The sequence below is a fragment of the Nothoprocta perdicaria genome, unplaced genomic scaffold (genome assembly GCF_003342845.1).
Source record: "Nothoprocta perdicaria isolate Ctin4 unplaced genomic scaffold, notPer1 scaffold_132, whole genome shotgun sequence".
NCBI classification, from domain to species: domain Eukaryota; kingdom Metazoa; phylum Chordata; class Aves; order Tinamiformes; family Tinamidae; genus Nothoprocta; species Nothoprocta perdicaria.
In genome coordinates this window covers 966,977-979,129 of record NW_020454450.1, presented here as the reverse complement: position 1 = coordinate 979,129, position 12,153 = coordinate 966,977, and the positions used below count along the sequence as shown (strand labels likewise).

Below are 12,153 nucleotides of genomic sequence, written 5' to 3'. Positions count from 1 at the left end.
ATATAAAAGCTTACAAGGATGGTTAACCTTCAACACTACAAATGTGTTAACGTGACAAAAAAATTTCACAATTTTGCACCTTTATTGACTTTTACAGAGTGAAGGGACAAAGTTCTCAAATATGACATGCCAATAACAAGCTATGACAGGAGACATTTATAATTGCTGTTAATCCTTTATTTTTTAAAGCAAGTCAATAACCCTGACTTGCAGAGTTAGGAGTGAAAAATATATTTAGCACCATCATGTTACTCTTTTATACTTCCCTAATTTTAGTGGTCTTGACCAGCAATGACAGGAAAGTAGAGAAGCACCTTTGATAACAGAATACAATCCAACAATAAAATTATGGTGACTGTTAACATTAAGGTATTAAATTCTTAAAATACACTGTACTTTTTCACAGCTAATTAGTACAGAAATATGTAATTTTGTACCGAATGATTCCACTAACCAATAGGTCCAATTTGTTTTGACTGATTTGTTTGATTGTTTTTTTTTTTTTTTTGGTGTGAATCATCAGACACATCCCAGTTTCTGTCCATGTTGAGGTAGTTGAAACAGGGAAGTCTTTCTAGCTATATGGACTGTATCTTAGAAAAGAGGGTAAACTTTGGTACAGGGAGCAATCAGTGCCTTGTAAATTGGCTAACATTCAACTAATAGAACACAGTGTTGTTTTGAGTGTTGAAGTTTTATTATAGCACCACGGAGACATGTTTTGAAGGTGGAATTTGGTTAAAAAAATACAGCAAAAGCATTTTTTATTGTACTTTGTGTAATAGCAAAAAAAAAAAAAAAAAAAAAAAAAAAAAATAACCCTCGATATCAAATTATTTTTTCCCCCAGAAATTTTGTTAATAAATAACTGGGATACAGATGGTCACCTGTACTAGCTGACAAGGTTAAAACAAAGGAGCACAGTTGAAGTGTGAATTTGTTTGCTGGGATATCAGAAAGAGCAAGATCTTTGATTTATAAGAAGCAGACTGGGCCAACGTCCACACCAAATTCCTGATCAGGACCACCAATATCTAAGGGTGCAATATCAATCACAGGCAACCTCATTGTCTTGCGTGTTCTGTATTCAAAGACTGTTTTACCCCATTCACCAGTGTGTTTCTGTGAAATTAAAGAGAAAAATAAAACATGTCATAAAGCACCATAGACCCATATGCAAGTTAATGTACAGTTTACAGGATTCTATACATTCCTTATTATCTTTTATGCCCATTAGTTCCTTAGGAAAGAAAATGTTTATAACTATTCTTCATTTCCAGTCAGCCAATGGACCTTTTATGWGAGGCATTATGGGGTTCTAGCTCCCTGCTGCCCAGAAAAGATGTGTCCATTGACAGCAGAGTACCTGGGAGCAGTGCCAGCACTCAATATAGGACTGAAACAGACTTTATTCTGGGAAATGGTTATTTTCTTTGCACTGCTGTTTTTCCTCTCAGGAAGAAGTATTAGCAGTAATGAGATAAAATTTCATGTTCATATTAAAGAAATGTCTACAAAGTCTACAACTGTCTGCAAAGCATTCAAGCATCTGAAAATGCAGTTCTTGCAATATATGTCAGTGACTGTTATGCTTTTTAAGCTTGTACAACACAATCCCTGCTTCCTGCRGTTTATTTTTTTAAACAAAAACGTTTGCAGATGCTTCTTGACAAGCAAACTTTTAGGTCTTACTGTTCCTGTTCAGTATTTTCTGCTGCTATAAGCAAGGCACACGGACTAGAAATGTTCAGGGCTGAAAAATTACTATTTTTGCCCCTTCCCATAATCATCACCCATGTGAGTGGTTTGAATCAGCTAGCTTTGATTTTTTTTTTTTTTTTCTTTTTTTTCCATACAGGAGGGATTAGTTACCTCCTACTGCGCTTATTTCTCTTAGCTGAGATGGGGTTAGGATCAAAAACTGGTCACTGACTTCACTGTAGGCCTCTAACTGACTTGGACTCCAAAGAGTGGCGATAACTATAAAGCACAGAATTAAATAAAAGCTTGTCTCATGTTCTACACTTGCTACAAGAGCCACACTTTTGCTGTAACAAATCTAAATGCCCTCAATTAGATGCAACTCTGCCCTTCCTTTACTCAGGTCATGCAAAGCGCTCTCATCCATTATTCAGGGTTTAGTACCCTAGGAGGAATTAGTTTTTAGATTATCATTCTAAAATCTTGTTTACTTACAGTACAGCCGTCTTCCAGAACAGCATATGTGAATTTGCTGTTTCCTTCAGCCTTGATCTCACTTTCCACAGAGCTCATTAATTTCAGGGCCTTTTTGACGTTTCCACTGGCTTGATCCATGTAGGCAATGCTGTTCCTGCAGTGGTAAGTGATGTTCTGGGAGGCCCGGCTAGAGAGTATCCTGAGGAATGCCAGCTGAACTTCTGAGACGTCCTCTGGGAGCTCAGGATCTCCATAGCTGAACTGTGAAGTATAAGATGTGAGATCTTTAATGTAGTCATGTCTGGGGACTCCTAGGGTAGTAAATATTTCACCTACTAAATATTAGCATGATTTGATTCCAGAATATTGCTTATTTCTGGGTAAATTACAGTGTATGCAAGTACAGTATATGCACTACCCTTTGGGCTGATTACTGTGGTGCTGTGGACCTTACCTGGAAGCCTCCATTCATAGATTCACCAAACCAAACATGTTTCCTTTCATTGCTTGAAGTGGTCCACCAGTTCTTCCTTGGCACAGTGCTGGGGTTAGCACTGAGGCATGTCTCACCCGTTTCCATATTACAGTATACTTTAATAGCATCCATCTTGCAGCCTTGGTTGGGATCAATCCAATACTCTCCTATGGGTGGACAAAACATTGAAAGGCTTGTTATATGTATAAATTTCTCTCCAAATACAATGTGAGGCCTGTCTCTTTTACAGATTATTGATCCAAGTTAGGAAGCATGTTATTTTTGACAGAAAAGATGCTACAAAAACGCTAAGATGATACACAAATAAACAAATATAATCAGTCGAGTAAGGTGACTGACACTTGAAATAAATGATTTCTACTTTTTATAGTTCTTATCCAGAAAAAAAAAATTAGACATATATTTGCTTATAAGCACATAAGGGGTAGTGTGCATATCCTTTGGTATGCATAGTCACTTTTTCACTTAAAATGGTTATTATGCCTTTAATTGATATCATAACATTTTCAAAAAACCAAAACTTTTTAATAGCAAGTCCCTACATTCTAATACTTAGAGAGCATTCAGCAAAAATCAAGTTCTTCTGCCATTGATATAAGTAAAAACCTAACATACCGCTCTTGAGCTCAGGATGGCAGAATTTCAGATCTCTGCAGTTACGAGCTGGGTTCTTCCGTGACCCATCAGGACTAATTATGTTTTCAATCTGATTGTTAAGTGATTTCATTGAAGACATGATGTCAGCCATGTTGATCTCATTTTCTCTTGGCTCATCTCGATATTCATACCCATAGCCCACTGGACCTTTTTCACCAGCACCAAGGGCAGCTACACCACCACCACAACATGGACCAGGAGGACCAGAAGGACCAGGGAGACCAGGTTGGCCTGGTGGACCCTGAAAAATAAAGAACATGATATTGAGTAAAGATCACAAGTTCAAATTAACAGCCTCGTGGACCCTAATAATAAAACAAATAAGAATTTGCACAGAAATATTTATCTTACTTACTACAGATAAGTAAGGACTTATTAGGCCACTTATTAGGTAAGGACTATTGTTAGAGAACCTGTCTTCCTAAGCTTGGAATTTTCTTTTCCTTATTTTTTTCAAACTGTGACTGGAAGAAACTTTTTCACCAAATTCCAGAGAATGGTCATTTTTTTGGCATTAAAAGTAGTACCATGAACTATGCTAATGACCTTTGCAGTGTTAGTTTCCCTAGAGGAGTATGAAAAACTACATCCCCGTTCTGTGACTTGTGAGACAAAATGGGAATCTGTGGTCTTACGTTGCTTAAGGAACTTAAGAGTTTCTACTTTCCTATTTTACATGTGAAAGGCCAATGATTACATATAACTAGCATAAATTTGAGTAAATCAATAGTTAACATTGACCTATGACTGATTTGTATTTTTGGGGCTTGGACACAATGGGGAGATAACTCCTACTACAGACTTGATCTCTGAGTACAGCATACTTGGAGGGAGATATTTAAGTGGGAGAGAGTCCTACTRTTAGAGGACAAACAAGTATTTGTTTAAGTGAAGTGTACAAAATTTACTTACCGCAGGGCCACTTTCACCTCTGTTACCACGCGGGCCAGGAGGACCAATAGGACCTGGGTAACCACTTGTACCATCTTTTCCAGGGGGGCCAGCTGGTCCTGGGGGACCCTAGAACAGTGGTGAACACATACAATATGATCAAAAAAAAACTTAATTAATGCTTAATTAATTATATAMGTGTAAAATTAATGCTTAATTAAGCTTAATTAATCATTAAAAATGATTTGTGATAGATTCCAAACATTTCTGTATAATTTATCAGGTGTTTCCTTTTTCTTCAGAACTTGCCTGCTAAAATGACCATATTTTTGTGTGTGCAGTCATTCCCAATCTTACAGTTACACCAAGTAGAGAATTTTTCTTACCCTTGCACCTGAAGCTCCTGGACTTCCAATTGCACCTTGTGGACCCAGAGGTCCCTGTGAAGAAAAGATAAGTCATATACTTCTCAGTTTGCTAGTTTGAAACTAGCTGGATGCACCTTAAATAAAGACAATGAAAATATCTTTAAAATTACATAAACTACATAGTTGTAAAAGACTGGATCAGATATAAGGAAGAATGATTGCTATTCTCTAACCAGAAAAATTACCAAATGTTCTCTAAATGAAAAGTATTAATGATGGTTCTCATGCAAAAAGTAAGAAAGTCAACTGACTTCAGCAAGCTTTGGATGAAATATAATCTTCAGAAGAATACATAGCCACAGTCCGAAAATGCTGCCAGTTTTATCATAATGCCCTCAAAGCTATTTAAAGAATTTGGCAAGCCATTAATAATGTTCAAAGTGCACTAAAAATTGCTGTTTATTCATAAATGTATGCACCAYTAAAAAAACTAAAATGCTTAATCATATTACTTTCATGATGTAAATGAAGAAAATTTATCATATTGCATTTTATTCATGATACAGATAAGACAACAAGGTATGTTGAGTTGTTTAATAGGTAAGTTTTACAGTTAACACTTCTTGTCTTTTTGGCTTCACCAATAGAGTACTAGAAGAATTTTGGTTTCTTGGTTCTCATTTACTTATATAAGGAGAAGCTATGCCATCATAATTCTTTTCAATATAAATCACTCTTTAAATTTTGACTTGTCATAACTACCCATGATGTACCTATCAGTTATTTTAGCTATTAAGAGTACACCTTTAAATTATTTTAGCTATTAARGATTGTCCTAAAATGGCAATGACTGTTTATAATTCAGCTGTTCAATTTTTTGTTTTCAATTTCATATCCATTCTGTCCTAATTTTAATTATCAAAAGGTATGCAATAAAAAAAAATAAATATTTGGATTCTGAGTAGGTTTTTCATACATTTAGATACTTACCTAGTATAAATTTCTCATGGAGATAGATCTTTCAACCCCTATTTCTTAGACAATTTTATCAGAAATATCTTATGAAAATGAATTTAAAAGAATACTTCTTGTAGTTAAAGGCAGAAACATATTTCAAAAGGACCCTAGCAAAACTAGCTTTAGCTCCTAGCAGTCTTTTTTATTCATCCTATTTAGGTTGATTCAGGGAACCTGATCTTCTGAATACATTGGAGAGTCAAAATACATATATTTCTCAGTAAATTAGCTAAGGTTAATTRGGTACCTGGAACCCAAACAACAGAAGCTAAGAACACAACCGTAATCCACCCAATTATGCCAAATACTCACAGGAGGACCGGGGAGGCCAGGGGTACCAGGAAATCCTCTGTGTCCCTTTATGCCATTGCTACCTCGTTCACCAGTTTCGCCTTTATCACCACGAGGACCTTGGGGACCCTATAGGAATAAATTTGTAATAAAAGCAGTATGTAAAGAAATAAGAAAAAAAATAAAGCCCCAATAGCAGGAAAGAGTGAATATGCTATATCATAAATACTTTAAATAGAACTTACAGCAGGACCACGAGCACCAGCAGGACCAGCAGAGCCAGGAGGGCCAGGTGGACCCTGTGAAATGATAAGGATAAGATGGTACGGATAAGTTGCCTTTATCTAGATCACTTTATTTTTTATTTTCACATAAGCAGTATGGTCAAAATCCACAGCTGTTCAGAGATGAGAGGGCACTTGAAGCACTAATTAGTCAGCACGAACTTTGGACAGGTCATGGTTTTTTAATCATGTTTTTTAATTGTTAACCTTTTTTAAAAAACGTTCATTTTACTGAGCTGTTTTATGCTCTAAAACACACCTCAGTTGCATTGCACCTCATTCTTTCTGTGAGGTGCTCACTGTTCAGGTTGTGCTCATGTCAGCATTCCTTCAAAATAACTTGAAGTTATTTTGTGCTTAATTATAAAGTGCTTAATTCCCTTAATTACATAATACAGCTTGTGCTGCATGGGCATCAAATGGGATGGAATTTAAGATAAGGCCTTGTGGAATTATGTCTTTTTTGGCATCCTAAATAGSATGTGGGGTTTGAGCTTAATCTACATATAGCAGCAATAAAATTGTGACATCTTTTCCGTTAGTTCCCCTTAGTAATCTTGTAAGAGAGATCCTCAGTGCCAAGAAATTGTGACAGTAACAAATGATGGTAGCTGACTATTTCAAAGCAACTCCTACTACATAAATGGATTGCACAGATTAAAGATAAGCAAATAAGTGGTTAGCCATTTGCTTTGATCCTACCTGAAATCCTCTTTCGCCAGCTTTTCCAGGTGCACCGTTGTTACCTGCAGGCCCAGGGTGACCAGGAGGCCCGGGAGGACCAGGAGAGCCATTTTCACCACGGTCACCCTGCAGATGGAGTCACATTGAAAGGAATWTAATATTTTATTGACCTACAGGATTAAAATGTACACTGAGTGGATCTCAAGAGATGCAAGGAACAAGTCACATGGCACAGAATTATTTACATATCTACATATCTCTTTGTAAGATTTATTAGTCAATATTAAGATATTATTTATGGTTTCTTACTTTGGTTCCTGGGGATCCATCACGTCCAGGTGAGCCTTCTGAGCCAGGATTACCCTTGAAAAAGAGGATAATACAGTTAATTTGTAGGATGAATTATGGATAGATAGCATGTTTGCCAATAAGCTGAAATAATGCTAATCAAAACAAGAGAGTTTTCAAGAGGGAAGAGTTCAAGGAGTATGAGGAGACATCTATATATCACTCTCCTGGTATTTTGTAGGTATTTGGGAAGGGCAGTCTCTTGCTCAGTTCCAAGAGAAACAGTGTCATGGTTCACAGGTTGTAAAAGGCATAGCAGAGAGAGCAGGCTACACCATCTTACATGAGAATGTAGGCCCTCGTTCACCGTGYATTTCAGGGCAACCTGATGAACCTTAAAGCATATTTACTCCCTGAGTCCTCTATATAATTTGTAAGAAAGAAGGAAGATCCAAGATATCCACTCACATCTCTACCAGGTTCTCCAGGTAGACCTCTTTGTCCCATAGGACCCTGTGGTCCGGGAGCACCACGTTCTCCTGGGACACCATTGACGCCTGGTTTACCATCTTCACCCTGAACAAAAAGGGAAAGGATTTCATTGCCGATAATGTGTTTATATGCATGCTATTACACTACACAGCTCTAGTTAAACAGCAAGGATCACAAAGGACTCCCAGTATTATGAAGGGACAGTGTGCCATAATAGTTCAGAAGAGCGATCAATTTTGTACTTATATACATCTTAAAGAAAGATTATAAGCATTAATGAAGTGCTGCACATGCATTACATTTTGTAMCTCCAGACCATTTCTAACGGCAGAATTAGATTTGTTGAATTAGTTTTGAAGATGATTACTTCAACAAAGGTGCTCTCACCTTTGCACCTGCCATACCCGCTGGACCAGCTGGGCCACGCAGGCCTGGTAAACCTGTGTTACCACGTCCACCGACGATGCCTTGAGGACCTGGTTCACCTGGTGCTCCCTGTTTAAGAAAATATCACTTCTATCAATAGTCAGCTGAGCCTCTTACATTCACGTTCTTGACAAACATGCTCACACTCTACTGATACGATGGTTACTGGATAGATGTGTACATACCCTTTCTCCTCGTGCACCTGGTGGGCCTTTTTCTCCTGGGGCACCAGGCTCGCCTCTTATTCCAGCAGGTCCAGGACTGCCAGGAGAACCAGAACTGCCAGGGGGTCCAGGAGGCCCATCCTTACCTGCAGGTCCTGCATTGCCAGGTGGACCTGGATTACCCTAAATTAAAAAAAAAAAAAAAAAAAATAGAGTGAACAATATCATCTGAATCAGTATCATTCACTGGTGTTGATCTTCCCCATGAGAGTCAGCCAGACCAGACTTGATTCATTGACTAAAGGTGCATTTAGGACCCAGCCTTTATGCACTCAAATCTGATTCGGTTTTGTATGAAGAATTAATCTTTTCACATATTGTTTTTAAACTCCTTTTAAATCAGATCAGAATTATTATTATTATTGTTATTTTTTTTCTTCCTAGTGTCTGGATTATGGTTTTCATAACACAACAAATGCACATTTGGGATGCCCAATGTTTGTAATTTCTCCACTCAGGGAAAATTCATTATCCAGGGTTCTGACAAATAAACTTCAAATAGTAGAAGTTCCAGATGATTTCTGAAGTCATTCATGTTGTATACTCCTATTTAACCAAGACACACTTTTAGGGTTGTGTCTTAGAAGTGTGGAAGAACATAGACAATGAAAAGCTTTTCATTAAAACTCTTTGCTTTKCCAGTCAATGGAAAGGCTGCAATGAATTTAATGTTACCTTAAATAATAATTTTCTTATTGTTCATCAGTATTCTAAATTTGCATCTTATGGTCTGTGACCATAAGACAGAAAAATATACTGTTTATTCAAATCTGAAATAATTTTCATGGACTTTGGAAAGCTAATCCTGAGAGAAAAAGATTTACCAAGATGGTAAGTGAAAGATTTGCTGTTCCAGACAAGATCCGCCTTCACATTTTTCTTCCCTACAACCAAGTATACTTAGGATATTCTTGCTTGTATTGCACATAGAGCTTTTTACATTTTAATAGATATGTTTAAATGGATCTGTAAGGTAAGAATAGAAGAATGCCAAGACRACTTACATTGTTACCAGGGGGACCAGGCAGACCTCGAGCACCAGGGAAACCAGCAGCACCCTGCAACATATCAGTGTTATTAGCTGTCAGGTTCTGAAGCTTAGGAAAAGACAAGTAACTTGTACGAATTCATCTCTATACAAAAGTTAACTGTACGTTATATTTAGTTGTTTTGCATAAAACCTGAATTGCATTTCTTGGAACTGAATATGAAATTCAAAACTGTATTTTTTTTTTTTCAAAAGAAGGTTTTATACATCCCTCAACGTGAACTAATGGGCTCAGGAAAACTGGCAAGGATGGCACATAAATCTAATAACACACATTGAGATAAGCCATTTTGTAACTTCAGGTCATTATCACAAAAGCTATTTTGGCACCTCACTTGTGTTTAAACCAGTGGAAGCGAGATCACTAAATACCTCAACCTTAATTACTCCTTGTGGAATACTTTGATTATTCTCAAACACTTGAATTACTCTTGATTAAAGTCACTCAAGCTCTTGTGCTTCATTCACAGCCTGTTGGCTGTACTAAACAGAACCATATATCAATGACTAAGTTACAGAGATACTCACAGGTCCTCCAGGAGATCCACGTTCTCCTTTCGTGCCTTGAGGACCAGGTGGGCCCTATACAAATTCAGGCAGAAAAAGTAACATGACTTGAAAAACAGATTATTTTAGAAATTACAGAATTATAAAAATGTCTTTAAGTTTCAGGTAGTTCAAATGCTTGTACTCAGGCATGGCAGTGACCTGAGAGAGGACTAAAACAAAGACTTACTGGTGCACCAGGACCACCTTGGGGACCTGCAGCTCCAGGAGGTCCAGCCTCTCCTCTTAGACCAGTTGGGCCTCTTTCTCCTTTCCCACCAGGTTCTCCATTTTGGCCCTGTCAAAAAATGAAAACACATACAGGTTATAGCCTATTAAAAGTCTAGTGAGATTATGCTATCTTCTTTTAATCACCTATTGTGACTCAAAAAATGCAACAATATCACTATGATGAGAAAACATGTTCACTCTTCTCACATTTGATCATAGCATTAAATCTGAATGAAAGAAGAGAAAGAACTGCAAATGTTGTGAATGTATGTAGTAAATATGTAAGTTAAAGTATGTTACAGACAATCTTTCTAAGATGGAACTGAATCTAAGAGAAATGAAATACAACCAACAATTATAATTACTGGTCTTTAAGTATTCTTACTTACAGGAGCTCCKGGGAAGCCAGCAGGTCCTGGGAGACCTTGTTCTCCTCGCTCACCCTATAGAAAGCAATACACCAATGATGGAAAATGTTAGAAGAACAATTTTTGCTTATGAAGTCTGAGTGCATTCTCATTCATATTTCTTGGTCATTTYTGTCTTTGGAGGAAAAAAAGGAATAGTTGCTCCTGAGCTCTATAATTATCAAATAATTACTGAACAGATTATCTAGCATGTGACAAACTAACCTCAATTATAATTGTTTAAGGTCTCATTACAATGTATAGTGTTTCCCATATACAACTCAGATTGCTGTTTTACCAGTCTAAAGAATAAATATAGTAGTATGATATTTTAAAAGCTGAATTAACTGTAAGACAGAAATGAAACAAAAGATATATCTCTGCTCTSTCTGTGAACTACTATCTCCAATTCTTGCCTTTTACTGTCATTTCAGCCCACTGTCCCCTTTACAACATTAAAAGCATTGATTTTCTCATGTTCTTAACACCTGTAAAACTCAAGAGTGAACAAGAATAGCATGTGCTTTGTCTGTCTTGAACATATGTTCTTGTTAGGAAAACATATGTTCTTGATAGGAATAATTTAGGAATAAATAACACTGTGCCAGGCTAGAGGAGCTGTAGTAAGATATGATGGAACAAAAGCACTCTTACTTACAGGACCACCACGGGCACCCACTGGACCTGGGGCGCCTGCTGGGCCAGTCTCTCCCTGCAAGAAACACATATGCTTACTACACGTTCCTTCACCGCTATCTCTTCCAAGGAGACAGCCACCAATGCAATTGTTTACAGCATCATACATTACTATAGAAGATACTTTACCTTGTCTCCAGGTGGACCAGCAGGACCAGGAGGGCCGATGGGCCCTACATTACCCTATACAAATAGAAAATGACATATTTTGCATCARTTATGACAATGTTGCTTCATCTATTTGCTCAGTTGAACATGYTGCTAGAGAAATTTAAAGGAAAGCAACACAGTGCCACTGTGTTATTCCACTCTGTGTTTTGGATTGTCACTTTGAGATCCACCATTTTGCCATGTGAGATCTCTCTGATTGATTTCTCATTCTTTTTTCCCCCCATACAAAGCTGACTCAAAACCATCTTATGTTATATTAGGTCTCTTTCAATGAGACAATGGAAGTCATTCATTGCCCTAACTTTTTATACATACATTATACATTTTTATTTATTAATTTATTAAAAACATGCTCTGCATTTCTTCAGGATGGTTTTGACATTTCTTCACTAACCCTCTGATTTTTTTCCTTGAAAATTTAATATGCATCTTATACTTTGAAACACATTTCTTTTCCTTCAACTCAAACAAGCTGCYTTTTTATATTTGTTGTCCCTAAATATTTCAGTGCAATTCCAGATACTTAGTTGCATGTACTTGTTGGATATCTGTCATTACAATCAGCATTTTCTTCTTCAGTCACCTAGATTAAGGAAACTTGGAGCATCTTTCCCATTTTTATGCTGATGTTTTCTCTCCAAAACACTTTCCCACTGTATTGTAGCCTTCTACTTTCAAAAATTTTRTCTTCTCAGACAGATAAAATGATGAAAACTAGTATTAAATTTGTTTTGGTTTGCAAAATCAAATTGGCACTC

The 12,153-nt window shown here is 37.0% G+C and overlaps 1 protein-coding gene across 1 annotated transcript in view; it reads right to left on the bottom strand.

Annotated features, from left to right (window-relative positions):
• COL3A1 (collagen type III alpha 1 chain) overlaps positions 1 to 12,153 on the bottom strand; it is a 46,273-nt gene continuing 34,120 nt past the window's right edge. Inside the window, exons 33-51 of the mRNA XM_026033716.1 lie at positions 11,354 to 11,407; positions 11,187 to 11,240; positions 10,511 to 10,564; positions 10,081 to 10,188; positions 9,873 to 9,926; positions 9,301 to 9,354; positions 8,258 to 8,419; positions 8,034 to 8,141; positions 7,623 to 7,730; positions 7,176 to 7,229; positions 6,885 to 6,992; positions 6,144 to 6,197; positions 5,920 to 6,027; positions 4,609 to 4,662; positions 4,244 to 4,351; positions 3,290 to 3,572; positions 2,633 to 2,820; positions 2,197 to 2,439; positions 1 to 1,122 (exon numbers count right to left, since the gene is read on the bottom strand). Coding sequence (XP_025889501.1) covers positions 976 to 1,122; positions 2,197 to 2,439; positions 2,633 to 2,820; positions 3,290 to 3,572; positions 4,244 to 4,351; positions 4,609 to 4,662; positions 5,920 to 6,027; positions 6,144 to 6,197; positions 6,885 to 6,992; positions 7,176 to 7,229; positions 7,623 to 7,730; positions 8,034 to 8,141; positions 8,258 to 8,419; positions 9,301 to 9,354; positions 9,873 to 9,926; positions 10,081 to 10,188; positions 10,511 to 10,564; positions 11,187 to 11,240; positions 11,354 to 11,407 — 2,103 coding nt within the window. The 3' untranslated portion in view covers positions 1 to 975. The remainder of the gene's footprint in view (positions 1,123 to 2,196; positions 2,440 to 2,632; positions 2,821 to 3,289; positions 3,573 to 4,243; positions 4,352 to 4,608; positions 4,663 to 5,919; positions 6,028 to 6,143; positions 6,198 to 6,884; positions 6,993 to 7,175; positions 7,230 to 7,622; positions 7,731 to 8,033; positions 8,142 to 8,257; positions 8,420 to 9,300; positions 9,355 to 9,872; positions 9,927 to 10,080; positions 10,189 to 10,510; positions 10,565 to 11,186; positions 11,241 to 11,353; positions 11,408 to 12,153) is intronic.